The sequence below is a fragment of the Mustela putorius genome, unplaced genomic scaffold, assembly GCF_011764305.1.
Source record: "Mustela putorius furo isolate JIRA1106 unplaced genomic scaffold, ASM1176430v1.1 tig00000275_pilon_pilon_pilon, whole genome shotgun sequence".
In the NCBI taxonomy this organism is placed as follows: Eukaryota; Metazoa; Chordata; class Mammalia; order Carnivora; family Mustelidae; genus Mustela; species Mustela putorius.
This window is the reverse complement of record NW_025421341.1, coordinates 30,333,962-30,355,800: the sequence shown is the minus strand read 5'-3', so window position 1 is coordinate 30,355,800 and position 21,839 is coordinate 30,333,962. Positions and strand designations below refer to the sequence as shown.

The 21,839-nt window shown below is 44.0% G+C and overlaps 2 protein-coding genes across 2 annotated transcripts; one reads left to right on the top strand and one right to left on the bottom strand.

Annotated features, from left to right (window-relative positions):
• Positions 1-12,738: 12,738 nt before the first annotated feature.
• Positions 12,739-13,537, bottom strand: LOC123391658 (small cysteine and glycine repeat-containing protein 3-like). The gene has a single exon (XM_045078822.1). It carries the CDS (start codon positions 13,497-13,499, stop codon positions 13,125-13,127), a length of 375 nt encoding a protein of 124 aa, XP_044934757.1. The 5' UTR covers positions 13,500-13,537; the 3' UTR covers positions 12,739-13,124.
• A 4,613-nt stretch (positions 13,538-18,150) lies between these two features.
• Positions 18,151-19,916, top strand: LOC123391657 (small cysteine and glycine repeat-containing protein 3-like). Its single transcript, XM_045078821.1, has one exon. It carries the CDS (start codon positions 18,734-18,736, stop codon positions 19,310-19,312), a length of 579 nt encoding a protein of 192 aa, XP_044934756.1. The 5' UTR covers positions 18,151-18,733; the 3' UTR covers positions 19,313-19,916.
• Positions 19,917-21,839: the final 1,923 nt, after the last annotated feature.

Here is a 21,839-nt window from a genome sequence, read left to right as displayed (position 1 = left end):
TCTAAGTCTTCCTCCTTTCTACTCCTGAGTCCTCTCTCCTGACACCATGGGGTGCTGTGGCTGCAGAGGTGGTGGTAGCTGTTCTGGCTGCCATGGTGGCTGTGGCGGTGGCTATGGTGGCGGCGGCAGTGGCTGTGGTGGCAGCTGCAGTAACCCTGCGGTCTGCTGCTGCCGCCGCTCCTGAAGCTGCAGCTCCTGTGGCTCCTGTGGCTCCTGGGGTGCGGCTCCCATGGCTGCAGTGGTGGGAAGGGCTGTTGCCAGCAGAAGAGCTGCTCTAAGAAGCAGTGCTGCTGCTAGGCGGGTGGTGGGCAGGTGTTGCTGGGGCATCTACTTGCTCCCATCGCTAGGGCTCCCCTCCATCCCATCTGTCTGCTCCCGCTGTCTCCCTGTCACCAGAATATCCTGGAATTTTCTCTTCCATTAAGTATCTCACACTCAAGAGTGTCGGTGAGTCTTCACTTTCTAGAAGCACTAGCATGAAGGTCTCATATAAGGACAACCATGGGAGAAAGATGGAGAACATCTTGATCATTCATCTATAGCGCTGGTGGCTGTGGCGCTTGGCAGATGCTGGCAGTTCGGCTGACCCTGGGAGACGCAGGCCTGGCACCTGCCCCAGGCAATAGTCATGGGGGGCACACTCCCTCAGCCTGTCCAGGTCTGCTGCTCACCGGCTACTTGCCCGGCTGTGAGAGATTTACCGCCTGGGGCCCTGTGTTGGGACCTTGCTTGCGCTTCTTCTCTTTTTGCTTTGAGTGACTCATGATTTCACACCTCAGAAGAATCTAAACCAAAAGGAATCATTAAACCAAAGGATGTGAGCCCTTCCCAACACCAGAAGAGCCTCCCACAGCAGCCCTGAGGTCAGACCAGTAGGATCATTTTACAATGAGTTCATGGCTGTTCATCAGGGTCTGCCTTTCTCATCTCTAAGTACAATGGATTCCTGATTTCTCAGCTGCTGCTTTTGTATTTCTAGTTATAGTACTAATCATCTCTAATTAACTCTACTAGGTCATCCTTAAAACATTGACTCCCAAAAGCTTCTCATTTGGTGGTCACCTCTCAGGGAGGATGAACGGGTGGTGTTGAGCCGGGAAGAAAGGGCTCCACTGGGGTTGCCTGCATTTATTGTGAATGCCAACTACTTCTATAAATTTAGCCAACATTATATTTTTCATTATTTTATCTGTTTCAAATCTATACTATAACCTGAAATATTTTAATTTTTTTCAAGAAGGTCTTAAGTAAACTGACAGTAATAGTGAAGCATACACACAGAGCTTGATAAAATCTACCTCAGGCATCAGGATGTCTATCGTGGCCATCCATGCGTATCTTTCCAAGGTAAAATAATTTCGTGAAAATACAGATTTTTTTGTATACACTTTAAATTTGACTTGGGAATGGCATCCTTTTGACAAGTGGATTTCCTCAGTTGAATTTAAAATTTGGGTTTAGCCACCAAAGATTAATTCCCACAAGTTTTTAGCCAACTCAGGTCTGCTTACAACCTAAATATTCCCTTATGGGAAATCATAATACTGCTCCTCAGTGAGAAGTTTATTTTCACATGAAATGTACACAAATCAGCTTTTGGAGCTATGAAGCTTTGAGGAAAACTCTGCCATCCCATTTGCCAAAGGGGTTTCCCATAGAGGATTTCATACACACCACCACAATCGGCTTGCGTGAAATAAGCATGGACAGGGATAATGTGGAAGTGTGGCCTTCAAAATCTCTTGAAGAGTTTTTTCTTTCTTTTTTTTTTTTTCCCCCAGTCCCCACTAGCTATCTTTGAAAAATGAATAGCAATCTGTTGGCATGGGCATGGAAAAACTGTCCCTTTTCTACAATATTGGTGAGAATGCTAAATGGTACTCTTTCTCAGGATGGCAATTTAGCAATATGTACATTTTTTTAACATTTTATTTATTTGACAGAGACAGATCACAAGTAGGCAGAGAGAGAGGGGGAAGCAGGCTCCCCGCTGAGCAGAGAGCCCAATGTGGGGCTCAATCCCAGGACCCTGAGATCATGACCTGTGCCGAAGGCAGAGGCTTTAAACCACTGAGCCACCCAGGTGCCCCTGTACATTTTCTTTTAAAGCACATGCCTTTCTTTCAACACAGAAATTTCATATCTTGGGCAAAGACATATATAATTGACAAGGTTATTCTCTGTGGTGTAGTTAAAGACCAGGAAAAAACCTAAATGTCTACCATTGAGGTCACATTAAATGTTATAGCTATACATCAGAATACTGTACAGCTGTCAAAAAGAGTGAGATTCTGAGGTAACTGGGTGGCTCAGTCAGTTAAGCATCTGCCGTTGGCTAAGGTCATAATCCCAGGGTGCTGGGATCCGGTCCCAGGTCGGACTCCCTTGCTCAGTGGAGAGCCTGCTTCTCCGTCCCCTACCTGCTTGAGCTCTCTCCTGCTATCTCTGTCTTAAAAAAATAAAATAAAATAAAGAGAGAGAGAGATAGAGAGAGAGAGAGATCCCATGGCGTCTGGGTAGTTAAGCATCTGCCTTCAGCTCAGGTCATGATCTCCAGGTCCTAGGATCCAGACCCACATCTTCAGTCTCTGTGCTCTCTCTCTCTATCTCTCTTGCAAATGAATGAATAAAATAAAATTTTTAAAAAGAGAGGTGAGATTCTTGTGAACTTAGAAGGACTTAGAAGGGGTGATTTGAGAGCTCAACAAGATCATTTATGTGACTACAAACTTACCCAAAATATTAAAACATGCAGTCAAGGGAAAGGTGTTATCAGCAAGGTGTGCATGAGTGGGGTGGCTGTGGGGGAGGGGGGCGAAATGCATTAGGGTGATTTTAGAAAGAAAAACCTAACTGATGGAAACCCCACAGGCTTTTGGATGGCATGAGTACCTCCAAGCATTATAGTGTTCCTGTGACATCACCTCCCCCAGAGAAGTACTAATGCTTCGGGGAATGTTCGTACCCAAAGAGAGAGGTGCTCTGAATACTTCTGCTTCAGGGGACTCACTGTGTCTCTTCAATTACACAAATGGTTCTGGACCTGAGGCTGACAGAGTCCAAGCAAAATTGTGCCTGTGACAATGACAGTGCCTTCATTGCTGTATGGGACACAGGTGTCTCTGACTTCCAACTGACCAAAGTGCTCAATGTCTCAGACTTTGGGTTGAAAGTAAAGCAATTTGGGAAACAATCGGGAAAGTCTTATAATCAAGTTAGGTAAATCTATAGGTTTCATTAAATAATCCATCCTAAACTTGTTCTCTTCAGGGTTTCAAATTCCTATTCGTCCTTAAGATGCTCTTTAGTTGGGGAATTGGACCTGCACTGTCCCTCAGATTTCTAAGGAAACACACCCAGATGAGAGGAGCTAGTCCCCAAACACATTCATGACAGAAGTGAAGATGGTTCCACTGTCCATTGGTAAGAATGCTTTACCAAACATGGGGAGATACCACCCAGAGACATGAAATGCTGCCCTCACTTCTTCCCTGTGTCCATCTACCATGACTTCAGACTGGGGGAACTGACCTGAAACATTCAGAGAGAAAAATGGAGGAAACAGAGTGGTAACTCCCTCCTTCCTTCAAAACATTTTTTTCTGAATTTAAAATCATGTAAACTCATTATAAACAATTTCAAAATACAGAAAATTCTTTTTTAAAAGATTTTATTTATTTGTCAGAGAGAGAGATCAAGAGAGCAAGCACAAGCAGAGAGAACAGAAGGCAGAGCAGAAGCAGGAACCCTGCTGAGCAAGGAGTCTCATGTGGTACTTGATCCCAGAACTCTGGGATCAGGACCTGAGCCGAAGGCAGATGCTTAGCTGACTGAGCCACCCAGGTGTCCCAAAATATAGAAAATTCTAAGCGTGAAAGTTAACACTGCTTGTAATAACCACTTGCACCTGTCAGATTTCCTGCCACTGCTTTCCTAGGCTTTACTTTTTTCCCCAGTATTTTTATTTTGGAGAATCACAAATCTATAGGAAAGTTCTGAGAACATCACAATAAGATATCACTCATTTAAGTTCACCAAGAAGGAACATTTCGCCAGAATTTTAGTTTTCTCTCTCCCTTTCATTTGAGAATAAGTTGCAAACATGAAACTTCACCTTTAACAAACTTGACCCCTAGCATGTATTTTCCAAAAGAGATCTTCCGTAGAACTACCACACACTTTTCACACTTAAGAAACTTAATAGTGATACATGCTACTACGTAAATACAGGCAATCTTCAGTTTCTCTATCCCAAGAATGCCTTATAATTTGTATTGACAATTTTAATAATGTCAACCTGGCTCCAACCAAAGATGTATTTTAAGTTGGCTTTTATCTAGAATGGTCCTCCAACATTTTATTTTTGTCCTGGCAAGGTGTTCTTGCAAAATCACCCTCAGAATGAATTTTTTTTTCCCTCATGATAAAATCCAGGTTAAACACATTTGCAGGAATACTACACATGTGATTTTTTTTTTCCCCCCTCAGAACATGCTATTGGAAAGCATGTGATGTCTGTTTACCCTTTAGTGGTGATGTTAAACTCAATCAGCTAATTAATATGAGGTCCACCAGATTTTGTCATTGTTAAGCTATTCTTTCCCTTTTAATAACCTTGATGTTATTTTCTGTGACTTTATATAGCAAAATGAAGAGTATTACAAATACGTAGGTTTTATTCTGATTTTTGACTTACCATTTAATTGTATATAATTGCCCTTATATTGAATATTTGCTTTTTAGAAACTGTTTTTAATGACCACTTAATAGCCAATTTTGTGTCTAATTTCCTCATATTCACCACTAAGATACCTAAGCAATTAGACATTTAGCTAACCATATAGAAATATAAACTGGGATACCAACAGCAACAACAACAAAAATATTTTTTCCATTATTTTAAAAATCATGTAGGGGCGCCTGAGTGGCTCAGTGGATTAAAGCCTCTGCTTTTGGCTCAGGTCATGATCCCAGGGCCCTGGGATGGAGCCCCTCATGGGGATCTCTGCTCTGCAGGGAACCTGCTTCCCTTCCGCTCTCTCTGCCTGCCTCTGCCTACTTGTGATCTCTCTCTGTCAAATAAATAAAATTTAAAAAAAAATCACGTAGGTTTATAATTTAAAAATATTACGGAGAGGTGCCATGTATTCTTTTTTAATATTAATTTTAATTTTTTAAATTAACGTATAATGTGTTATGTGTTTCAGGGGTACAGGTCTGTGAATCATCAGTCTTACATAATTCACAGCACTCACCATAGCACATACCCTTCCCAATGTCCTTCATCCAGCCTGTCCCATGTACTCTTACTCTAGCTGTTGTCAATGGTACCATCATGCATAACTATAGCATAACAGTGACTTTTTTTTAAAATTAAAACTTTACATCACACCAAATCTCCATAAATTCCAGATGGATCTTTTCATATTTTAATATTTACATAAAGATATTTCAATATTTATACTTTATATTGAAATATAAAAATTAAAACTATGATGTAATATAAAAACTATGGGAGAATAGTTGTATATTGCTAGAATAGGGAAGGCCTTGCTTATTATAGCACCAAGAACAAAACTCATAAGAAAAATATCAATATGTACAATTTATATTTAAACATCTGCCAACAACTCAATATGAACTCAACATTTCTTCACTAATAAAAAAAATGTTAACATAACTCAACATGAAGTCTCAATTTTTTTTTAACTGGGAAAACTATATATGCTCATCTGACAGACAAAAGATAAATATATTCATATGGAAAGAGTTCTTACAAATCCATATGGAAAAAAATGTACAAAGGACAGAATCACACTATTAAAAAAAATAATAAACCAGGGCTCCTTGAAAAATGGGTGATGAAAGGTACAAGTTGAACCCTGAACAAGAAGCTACAAAGTGTAACGGAGTCACATTGAGGTGACAATTTGAGCATCAAAAAAATAATAACTGCAATGTACTGAACATATTAGATATTTTTAAATACATGAGTTCGTAATAATACCAAAAAATAAAAAGTAAACCTCATAGTCATCTTTGGAAGATGCCAGAAAATTAACACATTGTTTTGAAACTGGTTTTTTAAAAATGGTGGGGTGGAGAATCAGGCATTTACTCTGCCTTTTGTAAAGATTTTATTTATTTATTTGACAGAGAGAGATTACAAGTAGGCAGAGAGGCAGGCAGAGAGAGAGAGGAGGAAGCAGGCTCCCTGCTGAGCAGAGAGCCCGATGTGGGACTCCATCCCAGGACCCTGAGATCATGACCTGAGCCAAAGGCAGTGGCTTAACCCACTGAGCCACCCAGGCGCCCTACTCTGCCTTTTGTAAGTAAAATACACCTCAGAGTAACCAAAGAGTTGAGAAGAGGATATTTGCCTCTGCAGACAGAGCCCAAGTAACGAAGAGGAAGGAAAAAGCCGTCCTAATGAGTTCATGGATTTCCATAGTGACTAGCCAGGGATGCCAATATCACACAGAGTGAGACAATAGAATGATGTATCTCTTGATAGAAAAGTTCAATACCACCAACGAAGCAACCTTATCCAAAACTAGGTACAGAATCCTAACAGGCCACTAGATCTGATTACTGGAATTCCAGAGTGTTAATGATTCCACAGGGATGGAGTCTTCCAACTCCAGAACTCAGCCCGTGGAAAACTAACCCACTGTACAGCAAAGACAAATTGCAAGGACACAGAGAGGGCTGCAGGGGAAACTCGGGTTAGAATAGACAGGAAAGGCTTCAGCCAGTTCTAAGGATACATGAGTCTTCTTAGAACCCTAACTAGATAACTGTTTTTATTTTTTATTTTACTATTTTAATTTTTTTATATTTTATTTTATTTTTTCAGTGTTCCAAGATTCATTGTTTATATACCACACCCAGTACTTCATGCAGTAGGTACCCTCCTTAATACCTACCACCAGGCTCACCCATCTCCTCACCCCCCTCCCTTCCAAAACCTTCAGTTTGTTTCTCAGAGTCCATAGTCTCTCACAGTTCATCTCCCCCTCCTATTTCCCCCAATTCATTTCTCCTTTCCTTCTCCCAATGTTCTCCATGTTATTCCTTATGCTCCACAAGTAAGTGAAACCATATGATAATTGACTTTCTCTGCTTGACTTATTTCACTCAGCATAATCTCCTCCAGACCTGTCCATGTCCATGTTGATACCAAAGTTTGGGTATTCATCCTTTCTGATGGAGGCGTAATAGTCCATTGTATATGTGGACCATATTTTCTTTATCCATTCATCTGTTGAAGGGCATCTTGGCTCTCTCCACAGTTTGGTGATTGCTGCTATGAACATTGGGGTGCATATGGCCCTTCGTTTCACTACATCTCTATCTTTGGGGTAAATACCTAGTAGTGCAATTGCAGTGCCATAAGGTAGCTCTATTTTTAATTTCTTAAAAAATCTCCACACTGCTTTCCAAAGTGGCTGCACCAACTTGCATTCCCACCAATAGTGTAAGAGGGTTCCCCTTTCTCCACATCCTCTCCAACACTTGTTGTTTCTTGTCATGTTAATTTGGCCATTCTAACTGGTGTAAGGTAACTGTTTTAAAGATAAGATATTTAGGGAAATTTAAATATAACTAATTACTAAGAGTAATTAATTAAAAATTATTTTTAAAATTTAAAAATTATTTTAGGGACCCGTAGGTGGTTCAGTCAGTTACGTGTCCAGCTCTTAATTTTGGCTCAGGTCATGATCTCAGAGTTGTGAGATAGACCCTGAATCAGGCTCTGAACTGGGCATGGAGCCTGCTTGGATTCTCTCTTTCCCTCTCCCTCAGCTCCTCCCTTACCTTGGCTTGTTTTTTCTCTTTTTACTCTTTCTCTCTTTCTCTCTTTAAAAAAGAAGCATTCTTAACCTGGCAATTCACAGACCTGTACCCCTGGGGATAAAAATACATTACATGTTTATTTAAAATAAAAAAGAATTTTTTTTAAAAAGAAGCATTCTTAATTGTTAGGCATGACAATGGTGTTGTGGCTATACTTTAATTCTTACAGAAGTGTTTCAAAAACATTGGCTATGAATTAATTATTGTTAAAGCTAGGTCCATGGGAGTTCATGATACAAGTTTCAGGTTGGGTTTTTGTGAGTTTTTTTTACAGTGAACTTCACTAGTAAACAAAACATTAATTTTCCCATCTGCTATATTAATAAAACATTGTTTTAATCATATCTAGTGTTGGTTGCAGAGAAACCCTCAGGCACAGTGGCTGGGAATAACTGATAAACATTTTATAGAGAGCAAATTTATAACTTATATCAGCAAAACATGGATAGTCTTTGATCTAGTCAGTCCACCTTTAAGAGTCTGCTCCAAGGAAATAATCAGAAGTGAGAAAAGATGTAATGTATAGCTAACACTTATTGAAGTCTTATTTTGTGCCAAGCACTGACTCATTTAATCTGCATAATAACCATTTGGATTCCATATTTTTTTTTGAAGATTTATTTTATTTGTTTGAGAGAGAGCTCATGCGTGCACCCTTGAGCAGAGGGGCCAGGGGAGGGTGGGAGAGGAGACATGCAGTGATCATGGCTGACTCTGCCCCAGGCTTTGGCTGGAATTCAGTCCCTCAGGTGGTCACTGCTGCACTACCCTGGGCACTCTCTTGCTCAGCTTGTCCTGAGAGATCCCTAGGGTCCCAGATCCCACACCCAGGCACAGCTGCCCCTATTCACCCCTCGCCCACATCACCAGGGAGCTCCTCCGCTGCCACCAACTGGCTCTCAGGGGTCCCCGCTCTGCTGGGCTGAGGGCAGAGTGCCCTGGGTGTCCACGGTTCTTACAACCACTGGGCCCACTCTTCATCCCAAGGGTGGAGCAGAGTCTTCCTTTAATTCCCCATGACCTTTCAGGCCTCAGATTACAACTAATGGCAAGTCCCTGCAGGTTCAAAGATAACAGGGCATGATTTAAACCAGGATCAGATCCAAGCCAGGCTCTTCACGCGCAGGTGCCTCTTCCCACCTCCTTCCACTTTACTGCCTACCCCTCCTCTTCCTTCAGGAGGCCCGCCAGCATCTTTGCTCCCTTGGGAGTCACAAACCACAATTCAACTCCATTGAAAGAAGAAGGATTCACCTGCCCCAGGCAGGGGCTCACCCCGTGTCCTATTCTGAAATCTGTCCCGGCTGGCTCAGATGGTGGAAGGTGAGAAAAATCTGTTCCCTTCAAGGTAAATTCCACTTTATTCCCACCATCCTGGATAGGGTCTGCCTCCTGCCCCCAGGGTCACAGCAGGACAATGACCTCAGAACTCAATTAACCAACAGCCCTACCTCCTGATGCTCAGAGTATTTAAGTCCAAGCAACACAGGGGACGTGGCCTGGGCATCTCACGCCTCTGTTGGAAAGTGCGTAACTCTGTCGTACTCATTTTCCTACTCTCTCCTTATTTGGGGGGTAAAATTGAACTGGAACATCTCTTCTAGAGACCCAACGCAAGTGCTCCAGACCATCTGTGATGATTGGCTTGAACAAGAGGACCCACAGTCTCCCCTGCCATCCCCACCCCTGCCCCAGGCAAGTCGGTGCCTGAAGAGAAACAGGTCTACCCAAACAGCTCCAAAGCAGCACAGCAACGAAATATCAAAATATGGGCCAGGTCCTCATGCCCTGAGGCCCTCATGCCCATGACTCTCTCACTGCCCCCTCCACTCCCCCACCCCCAAAAAGAGCTTCCTCAGGGTGGAGCGGCACCCATTCCACCCCTGCCATCGTCAATTCTCAAGGTACAGTTACAGTAATCTATCTGCAGAGAAAGTCTGGTGATCTTCTCTCTAACTTGCCCTTCTCAGGGGGCCTAGGACATCCACAGCCAGGCTGAAGTTTGCAATGACCTGGACTGACAGTTGAGATGCAATTCCTCACCCCCACCCCCACCACCTTGCTGAACACCTGCTCCCAGCCCACTCCTCTGCTTATAGCCCCACAGTCCACAGTGCTCTTGACCCTGACAACAGGACACCTCACTCCCTCTGCACTTCCTGTTCTGGGCTCAAATGTCTCTCACCTTCACCATGACCTCATGACATCACATTTTACCATACTTTATTTTTTAAGGACCTCCATGGCACAGAAAACAATGGACTGTAACCTCTGGTTCTTAATATACTCCAAGAATAGTCTTCTTTATTTAGTTTGCCAATTCTTTAGATAACAGGATAAAGCCTTGACATCAAGGTCTAAAAGGTTCCTCACCACCCCAACCCTTTCATCTGCAGCCCTACACTCAGGTTAGTCCTTACCTTAAAACCTATGCTCACCCTCTCTTTGCTTTTCTTTGGACACGGATTTATTACATGTATACACATTCCTTCCTGTGAATACACTAAAATTCATTTGTTCATCTACTCTCTGGATGAGGGGGATTTCTGTTGCTTCTAAGGTTTTGCTGTTTTGGACAGTGCTGCTCCAAACAATTTCTATCTATCTGCTAGAGCATGTGTGGGAGAATTCCTACACGCCCCAAGGGTGGAGTTGTTAAGTCTCCTGGAAATAAATGAAGAACAAAGTTTATTTATTCAGAGCTCACTACAGCAAAGGGATTCTGTCTTGCATTTTGGCAGAGGCTTTCAGGAGGAAAAGGAGAGGCTCCCAGGGTGCCCTGATGGGAGCCTGTGGCCGGAGGAAGGTGGAGGTAAGCTAACTAGCAGCAGGGCATTCTATGTGACTGGTTGAAGGGGGCCATATCTGGCTCTCTCTAGTTGGTCCTAAGTTACAAGCAGGGACAGAAATCTGGGAAGCTGCCAGTGACTGATCAGGTCCTGACCAGTTGGGGCTGCTTGTTACAGGATTTATTACTTGACTTCCTGGATTGTTTGCTGGAGATAATGATCAGGTTTCTGGAAATCTGACCTGCAGGTAGAAGATGGGCTGCCTGCACAACTTGCTTCGATAAGGCTGGGTTCCTGCCTGGTTGCTGCTGATTATAGGTGAGAGTTTTGTTTTGTATATGGTTTGGTCATTGACCATTCATATGTTCAATCTTTGGTCTCTAACATACCATATGATATACTCATTTCCTTAGTGTTATTATCTCACTCCCACAACTAGGATGTTAGGTCTATGAGAATGAGACTTTTTATATGTCTTGTTCACTGATGTACTCTTAGTGCCTAGAACAGTGTCTAACAACTTGTAGTTACTCTCTATGCATTTGTAAAATCGGGAAATATGCTGTATCTATAAATATATTATGCTGCTGGTACCAATGTCTTATTTCCCTATATCCTCAGAAGTAAACATTTATCACTCAGACCTAATCTCCTTCCGCTAGTGCAGGAATGTTCCGAGCCCTGGATTATTTTCCTGTGACCCGCCATGCCCAGGAGTGTCTGTCCGAGTTGGTGATCCCCAGTGGTACGATGCTATTTCGTATTCTTTTCTCGTTCCTTTGATGTACACATTAGTGTGAAAGCTGGCAAGTGGTAACAAGGAACGCCCCTCCCAGCAGGCAGTATCACCCACCATCCTCTGGGTGTCTGTGAACACAGACTTGCACCAGGCAGGAGGTACCCAGTTCTGCTTGAGTCCTGTGAACCCCAGCAGGGTCTCGTCGGAAGCATCCCCAACGCTGGAATTTGGTGTGTGCTTTCCCCTTGCTCCCTGCGCTGGGGTCTCCTACTGTTCTGTTCAGGGCAATGTTCTGAAGCAGTTGCTGTCCTTGAGTACTTCCCGGATGGAAGTGAGAGAGAGGACCCGAGATCTTGTGGGCTGCCTGAAACGTTGAGCTGCACCCTTCGGCCTCTGGCTCTGTGCCTTGCTTTCCACAAGAAACAGATTAAGTAGAAAAGTCTAAAGCATCATTCACATGAAAGGGTACTGCAGTCTGAATGTGGGCTCATCAGTTACATACACTGTGTGTGGTTCGCCTTCAAGGGACACTGAGACATGTGGTCTGAAGACAATCCATTGTGCTGTTTTAAAGATTTTATTTATGTAGAGAAAAAGAAAAGAATGAGTGGCGGGAGGGGCAGAGGGGGAGAGAGAGAGAGGGAGAGAATCCTCAAGCAGACTCCCTCTGAGCCCCTCTTGGGGCTGGATCTCCTGACCCTGAGATCCTGACCTGAGCAGAAATCAAGTCAGATGCTTAACCCGTTGAGCCATCCAGGCATCCTCTCCCATAGTGACATTTTAATTTTTAAGTTCTTATAGTATATTTTGATATGACAGAATATAGTCTAAGTGAAGAAAGTGTTTGGGTATCTCACAATATTTACTAATAGATTTATTCTCTTGTGATCACATTATATTTTGTGACCACAACCTGACAAAGACACAGTTAGCTAGTACTGGTGATGGGATAAAAATTCTCATTAATATGCAGTCAGATTTTAGGTTGTTAATAGGACCAGAGAGAAATAACTAAAACCTAAGTAAGTACACATTGCTTTAGGTATTAAATTTCCCCTGATTGTAGACACCGAGATCAAAATGTTTTAGAAAAGTGGAATCCGGAGGTGGAGAGAGAGTGTTGATACAGTGTTGTCAGAATTTTTTTCTGGCTTGCACAGGAGGATGGTTGAAGCCACCAAATTATGACCATTGTATGAAAACCTATTATTGACAGATTACTCATTACTTACTCCAAACCCATCTCAAACAAACACCAGGGGTCTTACTTTGATGGGTGTAATCACATCCTTGAGTGAGACACCGTCTAGTAAGGACAAGAGAGGAGACATTGGTGACACTTTGAATGTCAGTTTTATGCAGTTTATTAGGAAAATCATTGTCTTAGGTTTACAGAAACAGAAACTAGCAGAGATTTGGGATATAGAAGTCATAAAAAGAGGAGGAAAGGAGTAAAAACACATATTTCAGCAGTCACATTTCAAGAAAGGATAGCATTAACAATCATCACTCTATTTTGTTGGGCTCACACTTTGGTGATGGATGGGGGATTGTGTTGGTGTTTTCCATTTAGAGGCAGGATATCAGGGACCGGGCGATCTGTGTTAAACTCCTTAGCCTGATAACCAGTGTCATGTCACCCTTGGTGACATTCAAATCCGGGAGGACTGTCAAGAAGAAAGAAAATCTTATTAATGGGACAGTTACCTGCAGCATCTTCCCAGAAGCCGAACGGCCGCTTAGCAGCAGCATTGCTTCTTGCAACCGCACTTCTGCTGGCAACAGCACTTCTGCTGGCAACAGCCCTTCCCACAGCCACAGCCACACGAGCCGCAGCCACATGAGCCACAGGAACTGCAGCCACAGGTGCGGCGGCAGCAGCAGACCACGGGGGTACTGCAGCAGCCCCCGCAGCAGCCGCAGCAGCAGGGACAGCAGGCGGAGCAGCAGCCCACGCGGTAGCACCTGCAGGTGGTGCAGCTGCCACAGCCGCCGCAGCCGCCGCAGCCGCCGCAGCCGCCGCAACCGCCACAGCCGCCGCAGCTACCGCAGCCGCCGCAGCCACTGCTGCAGCCACCGCAGCCGCCACAACTTCCACAGCCACAGCACCCCATGGTGTCAGGAGAGTAAGGACTCAGTAGAGGTGAGGAGGGAGACTCAGGAGGTGAGGAAGGTCTGATGCCGCCTTCTGCTGGGGGAGCCCCTTATATACCCAATCTGGGGGTATGGACAGTGAGACACATGACCACTTCCCGGTGCTATTTAGTTCAGTCATCATGGGAAAAATCTCATAATCTATTAATTACTTCCCTTTTTGTGATGTTGGCTGGATTTATTAGGTTATTTGTTTATTTTTCTAAGTCAAATAAATGCCCTAAAAATTCCAGCAAGGGCTCCTGGGAGCCATGGAGAAGGGGATGCCGTCAACAGCCACAGACGTGCTAAGAAAGCCCACGCAGCACAACATCCTGGGGCTGAACCGATGGGCTGACGCGCAGCGACAATGAACATCAGGAAGGGGGCTTTTTCCGTGCCCAACCCAGAAGTCCTCTTACCAAAGACTGAGAAGTAAAAGGAGCGTCAGGCTGAATGTCCTTGCCAACTGCAGAATCAGCCTTGCTGCCCTCATCAGAGATGTTTTCCAAAGAATGAAAGTCTCACTCCCTGCTATAGAGCCGTCCAGCTGGCCCCCATGTACTGCTGTGTAGTACCTTTCACCTAGGGAGGCTGCTTAGAAAGCAAAAGTAAATATTTCCAACGGCTCCTCTTTTATGATTCCTATTGCATTTAAAATACAAAGACTTTTCCCAATTACAACAAAACATGAATTTGAGTGCTTGGGATATCAAATGCAGTCTAAGAGGAAACTACCTGCAAAATGGTGTGCCCGCAATGGCACGCAGATGAGGAGAAGTACTTTAACTATGTGCATCCCTTTTTAAATTCATATTCAGGGTATATTTGAAAGCTACTGACATGACCCATTTTGCCTGTTTCCTGTGGTCTCCTAGGGGTGGCCATACACTCAGCCTTAGATCCTGTTCTAAAACACACTCCAACTAATGGCACAAAATGGTCCATCACGGAATCTCCCAGCACAGAACATCATCTATGCCAGGGGCTGAATGCTTCTTTATTATTGAGACGTATTTTTTTTTAGGTGAGTCTCGGGTTACTATATTGCTTTGAAATAATAGCTGAGAAAATTCTTTGGAAAATACTTTGGGAAGATAAAGCAGTGGTAAGTGTTCTTAACCTTGGCGGCACTGACATTTTGAACCAGACAGCTCCTTGTCGTGGGGAGTGTCCTATGTATTCTAGGGTACTGAACAGCATTCCTGGCCTCTGACTAATTATGGCAAACTCTCTCCCAGTGATGACAACCCAAATGTCTCCAGACATGGGCAAAATAGCCCCCCACTGAGCTCCAGAGCACTACCAAAATGTAAGGGAAATATCCCATATCCTAGCACTTGGGCAAAGGACGCAAGTTCAGAACTAGCCCTTGAAGTCTACAAAAGGATTTTGTATGAAATTCTTCTGTCTTTTTACATTTTTGGAGAGAGCCCCCCGGGACATATGATTCAGAAGGCATGAAATATGTGGGGTAGCTGATGAGTGAGGCCAGGGAGGGGCTCACGCACGCGGACTGATCCCTGCCACAATACTGACAAGAGGCCAGAGCTCAAAACATGTTTGTTGGATGGAGTCACTTGATTTGTGGTCTCATCACTTTCTTTTGTGTCAAATACCACAGGGAGGCAGGCGGTCAGTAGTAAGAAAAATCACAGGAAATGCTAGTGATGCCAACAAAATGAAATCCTAGCCCCCTTTAAAAAATGAAGTAGAGCACAGCACAAAATCAAAACAAAACAAAAAGCCACGTGAGTCTCTGCTGTTTTGCTTGTCAGCACAACCCGGCATTCTATCTTTCATCCCCACAGGAAGGGGAAAAGGGAATATAGAGAAAGGCTATGCTTGGTGAGGGAAACCGGTGGGCAACTTTGTTGAAGCAGCAGGCTTGCCTTCTGACTCCTGGTTGCACAAACATGGCTGAAGAGACAGGAAGCCAAGCAAAGGGGCCTGGGGACAAGAACTTTGTATACTATGCTGTACCCCAGGGAGCTCAAAATGGTTTCCAAGAGACCCTGGTTGCAGAAAATAGAAAGGTAGTGATCCAAGAAATAGGTAAGAGGCCATAAAAACAGAGCTGGGAGAATGCCGTGGACAAATCTACCATCTTGGAACGTTGGCCTGGGGCTTATATCCCATGCCTCCTTCCCCCTCTGTTCCTGTTGCTAACAGGCTGGGTAAGAAGACCCCATCTTTTCCAAGATCTGCCACTGTGTCCTCCTCTGTGTCATTTTGGAAACCTTCAGTGTGATAAGATTTTTGGCCCAAATTCCTTAGCCTGATCACATCTGTCTTAGTTCGGGCTGCTCAAACACAACACCAAACACTGGGTGCCTTATAAACACTCACAGTTCTTGAGGCTGGAAATCCAAGGTCAGAATGCCCCCATGGTGGGTTTTGGTGAGAGCCCTCTTCATGGTTGCTGACTTCTCGATGTATCTCCACATCGTGGAACCAGGAGGTGAGAGTTCTCTGGGGTTCCTGACTAAGGGCACTAATCCCATTCATGAGGGCTCCACCCTCATGACCTGATCCCCTCCAAACCCCCCCCCCAATACCATCACAATGGGGGATAGTATTTCAGCCGATGCATTTTGGACCCACCTCCCACCAATCTATCCCTTTCTCAATTCACTTCTGTGTTCCTGATACGGGAATGAAAGTATAAATAAAATATGACCCCAGACTTCAAGGAACTCATTCTGGTCAGGAACACAAAGTATATAATCTGGCAACATGACGGCAGAAAAAAAGGAGTAGAAAAAGTGGCAAGAAAGGAGTGTGCAATGCTTTGTGGGCAATGATGACACAGACACAACATGTTTCAGCTGAGCTTTGAGTAAGACCAGAAAACTCTCAAGAGGCCACAGGTGAGGAAAATGGGGGTGTGAGGTATCCTTCTTGAAATATAATTTTTTTTAATAACCGGTCATAGTATCTTTCTGAATATAAAAAAAATCCAAGAAATTAAACTTAGTTGTGAAGGCCAAGGTCATGTGCCATTTCCTTAGGCTTTGCAGTCTACGGTGACATTTGCAGAGGGGACTCAAGTGATCATGAGACCCGGGAGCTCCTTCAGAACTGCAGGCATTTCTGCAGAGAAGCATAGCCTCAGAAGACCACTACTCTACCCAACATACGTGAAATATGACAGGAACTAGTTATGATCCCTGCAAGTGATGCTGAATCTCAAAGTTATAGCGGAAAGGAAAAACAGAGCCTGGACGTGTCAGCAGTAGGTTCTGAGAAAACAGAGCAGATCTTACAATTGAAGGGACATAGTTGTCCCTTTGTTATGCTCAGCCAAGGTGAACCAGAGTCGAGTCGGGAATTCTGGCTCAGACCCCAGGTGTGACACTCAGCATGTACCTTGACCCCTCTGAACCAGTGCTAATGGCATTTACCTCCTAGGACTGCATGGACACTAACCACGATAAGGTACATGTGATTAGTTTCTTTCTTCTAGGAAAGCTAGAAATGGAAGCTACAGTGACAAAGTAAGGTTGCTACATTTATTTTGAACCTCAATATGTAATAGTCAAGATTTTACTGTGATTATTTTAGGCCTGGTGACACAAAGCTAGGCAGGGCATAAACTGCATACAGTTGACCCTTGAACAATGCAGGATTAGGGCACCAAACCCCCCCACACAGTTTAAACTATAACCTTTGACTTCCCGAAAACTTAACTACTAATAGCCTACTGTTGACTAGAAGCCTTACTGATAACATAAAACATCGACTCACCCATTTTATATGTTACATATATTATATACTATGTTCTTACTTTAAATAAGCTAGAGAAAAAAAAAATGTTGTTAAGAAAACCACAAGGCAGTGGCGTGCCTGGGTGGCTCAGATGGTTAGCCTCTGCCTTTGGCCGGGGTCACAATCCCAGGGTCTTGGGATCAAGCCCCGAGTTGGACTCCCTGCTTGGTGGGGAGCCTGCTCCCCCTTTCTCTCTGCCTGCTGCTCTGCCTACTTGTGTGCTTTCTCTGTGTCAAATAAATAAAAATCTTTAAAGAAAAAAAGGAAAAAGAAAATCACAAGGCAGAGAAAATACATTTACACAACTGTACTGTATTTATTTAAAAAAATGCACTTGCAAGTGAAACCATGGAGTTCCAACCTAAGCTGTTCAAATGTCCACTGCACATTTTTCAAATTAAACGTGAATTATTACAATGAGAAGACATTCTGGAAAAGTTAAAACTGGAGACAGAGATTTGTAGAGAAACAGGGACAAATAGGCAGAACACAGCTCTGTGTTATACATTTGCCAAAACTCAGGGAATTTATAACACCAAAGCAAGGGGGAGAGAAAACAGTGAACTTTGGGAGATAACAACACGTTGAGTTAGGTTCTTCCATTGTGACAACTGTCCCAACTTGGGCAGGACGCTGATGACTGGGGGATACTGCATGTGGGGACAGGGAGTATATGGGAAATCTCAGAACCTTCAGATCCGTTTTGCTGTGAGCCTAAACCTGGTCTAAAAAATATAGTCTACTTTACTCTGAAACTAATAATACATTATACATTCACTAATTGATTTACATTTTAAAAAAAGATTTGTGTGTGTGTGTGTGTCCGTTTATACACACACACACACACACACACACATAGTCTACTTAAAAAAAAAAAAAGATATGACTTAACCTACATGAAGGAAACTGAGACATGGAGGGACCATGGTTTTCCTGGGCCTTGGAGCCAACTTGAGTGCAGAGCACAGGGAGATGGGAGCTGGTGTGGGAAACTCTTTTTGACTTATATCAGCACAAGCCCTCCAGCCCCAGAGCAGTCCCTTTCCAAGTGACCTTCCCATCTTTTGACCCATGAGTCAAGGACCAAGTGAATCTGAAAATCAATGAGAAAACTTCTGGATTTTGTAGCCTGAGAACTTTATGACAAGTGACAAGAAGCAAATGGAGGAGCTTTGCTTCCCCAAGGGGGACCCCACCTTCTCTGGCCTTCAGCAAAGACTACCTGCGAGCAGAGGAAGGTTCGCCTGTAACCCACTCGGCAAAGGGACCCCGATGCTCACAGAATGCATGAATCTTCATCCCGGGAGACTCCTGTGCTGGTCATCCTTGCGCTTGAAGACTGCTTGATGCAAACTAGATTAAACATTCAGAAACATGTTGTTTATTAAAAGCACAACTGGAGGAAGAAGTAAATGCTAAAACAATTCTATGAAGTCAGAGGTGCTCAATGAGGAAATGCATTCAGGGTCTTGTGAAATTCCGCCAAGGAAGCTGGTGCAAACCACAACAAGGAAGTGGCCACATGCCCGGGGCTGGGCCCAGAAGCAGGTATATAAGGGTCCGTGAGGCACAGGGCACCAGACCTCCCTCATCTCCTGAATCTCCCTCCTCACCTCTCCTGAGTCCTTACTCTCCTGACACCATGGGGTGCTGTGGCTGTGGAAGTTGTGGCGGCTGCGGTGGCTGCAGCAGTGGCTGCGGCGGCTGCGGCGGCTGCGGTAGCTGCGGTGGCTGCGGCGGCTGTGGCGGCTGCGGTGGCTGCGGCGGCTGTGGCAGCTGCACCACCTGCAGGTGCTACCGCGTGGGCTGCTGCTCCGCCTGCTGCCCCTGCTGCTGCGGCTGCTGTGGGGGCTGCTGCAGTACCCCCGTGGTCTGCTGCTGCCGCCGCACCTGTGGCTGCAGTTCCTGTGGCTGTGGCTCGTGTGGCTGTGGCTGTGGAAAAGGCTGTTGCCAGCAGAAGTGCTGTTGCCAGCAGAAGTGCTGTTGCCAGCAGAAGTGCGGTTGCAAGAAACAATGCTGCTGCTAGGCGGTCTGTCAGCTCTGCCTCTAGCGTGAGGGATGTCTGGGGCTTTGCTCACAGCATTTGGTAAGACCTTCCTCCATCCCTCCTGCCTGCTCGCTGCTGTCCTATTACTTTGATGTCTTAGAGCTGCTCATTCTGTCCTTGTGCTCCGAGTTTTTGGGCTGATTCTTCCCCTTCAGTGTGCTTGCATGTTGACACCAATTTCTTCTCCCTGTATTTTCCAGAAGGTAACATCCAGCAGGTAACTATTCTCTGTCATCTTTGAAATTTTGTCTCCATCTGGAAGAAAGATAAAGGAGCACTGTATATTGTCAGCCTTAGGGAGTGGGAACATGGGCACCCAGGTCAAACATCTATTTATGTTATAAGCTTGATAAAATAAAATCATGACACTTAATATTTCATTTTCTTCAAAAAATTACTTATGATGAGCATTTCTATTGTACATTCATTAACTTCTTTCCATTTCTATGTCTCTGTAAAAAAAAAAAAAAGTAATTCTTAATAAAAAAAATTATTCACATTATTCTAATGTGTCTGTCTGTTGTATAAGATGTGTACCCTCCCATGACTGAGGTCAATGGAGGAGGAGACAAATGATGATATTTAAAGACTTGGGGCAGGCTTCAGTTCATAGGTGATTGGTCCTATACTGTGCTATAATGGGTTTTACAATAAAGATAGAAATGGGGGTGGGGCAGGTAGAACCCCAACTTTGGGTTGTTGTGTCATTGAGGGAAATTCCTGGCTCTCTTACACATGTCTTCCTGATCTCTGGGTCTGCAGCTGAATTCTGGTAGTAAGTGTTGGGCAACCCTGCATGGTAGATCGCGTTTCACTCCATTGCTCTGTACATTTCACTCACTCATTCATTCACTCAGCAGATATGTAAGTGCTGTGTTAGGTATGAAGCCAAGCACCAGGGATCTAAAGAAGAACAAGCCTTTGAAGTTGATGTCTGAGCGGCAGAGGGAGAGTCAATTACAAAACCGCATTCCATGCCAGGCTCCTTTGGTCACTCTTTCTCCACACCTTGTCAATGATTCAAATAGATTTTTGTGTATATCACTGTACACAACTGAGCGTACAGCAGAGTACCACCATAAGAGACACTCAATTCATTTGCTGGATAAGAAGACCAAGTGAGTGGTTGACATTTTCCACGGGGCTTTTTTCCCCATCTTCCGTTGCATTTGACACAAATGAGCACCCGTCCTCCCTAATAATCCTTCATCCTCTTCCCAGTGACTCTCTCTCATCCTCTGCGTGTTTGCCCATCGTGGACACCCCATTGCGTGACGCTAGTCCTCTCCTCGCATTTTCTACATCCTCATCTGATCTCTACTCTGTCTTCTTCTTCTTTTTTTTCTTTTTCATAGCACCTAACACTTTCTAACATACCATGAAATTCCGGAATGTATCATGTTCACCCCATGGTATCCCCTCTATCTCATGTCATGCACAAATGTACATTCTGCAAAGCAAAGATTTCTCACTCTTTTGTTTACTGGAAGTATCTCAAGCACCTCGAACAGCATCTGGCACATAATATATACTCAATAAGTTGCTGCTTTTCTTTTTTAAGGTTTTATTTATTTATTTGAGAGAAGAGAGAGAGAGAGCATGATCGGGGATGGGTGGGGAGGGGCAGAAGGAAAGAGACAAACAGACTCTCTGCTGAGCAGAGAGCCCAGCTTGGGGCTTGATCCTATGATCCCAAGATCTTGACCTCAGCCAAAGGCAGACACTTAATTGACTGAGCCACCCAGGTGCCCATAAATAGCTTTTTTTTTTTTTTTAAGATTTTATTTATTTATTTGACAGAGATCACAAGTAGGCAGAAGGAAAGGCAGGGGAGAAGGAGGGAAACAGGCTCCCTGTTGAGCAGAGAGCCCCAAGCAGGGCTCGATCCCAGGACCCTGGGATCATGACCTGAGCCGAAGGCAGAGGTTTAACCCAGTGAGCCATCCAGGCACCCCCATAAATAGCTTCTTAATGAATAAGTGATTTTTTAAACTTTTTTTTTTATTATGAAACATGCCAAATATAAACATAAGTGGAGAATATAGTACAACACCTTCTTAGGAACCGTCACCCAAGTCAACAATTATCAACATGACCAGTCTCTTATCATCTATGACCTCATCTATACCCCTCCCAACAGTGGATAATACATAATGAAATCCAGACCTCTTGTACCTAATCAGCAAATACGTTTACGTTCCTTCAAGTGAATGAATTCCTCATCATCTCTCTCTGATTTAGACTATGGCCAAGGGCTATCAGAGAAATACAGAAGGAAACTCAAGGTCCAAAATGAGCTCCTCTCTTTGCAGAGGAAATTGTGACACCCTGGACCTTTAAGAAAATTCCGGTGTCCTCTGGGAAGGCCTGTCAGTCAACATACCAGGGCACTCCATTGCACAATGAGCAGGGTATTCCCACTCCCAGCCTGGTAATTTATAAATCAATTTTCTGCAAATCATAGGAAGGTGAAAATAGAAAATCCAAGCCAAAAACAGGGCAGTGA

Coding starts and splice junctions, on each gene's coding strand:
- LOC123391658 (XM_045078822.1), bottom strand. CDS start 13,499: ATGGGGTGCTGTGGCTGTGGAAGTTGTGGCGGCTGCGGTGGCTGCAGC.
- LOC123391657 (XM_045078821.1), top strand. CDS start 18,734: ATGAGGAAATGCATTCAGGGTCTTGTGAAATTCCGCCAAGGAAGCTGG.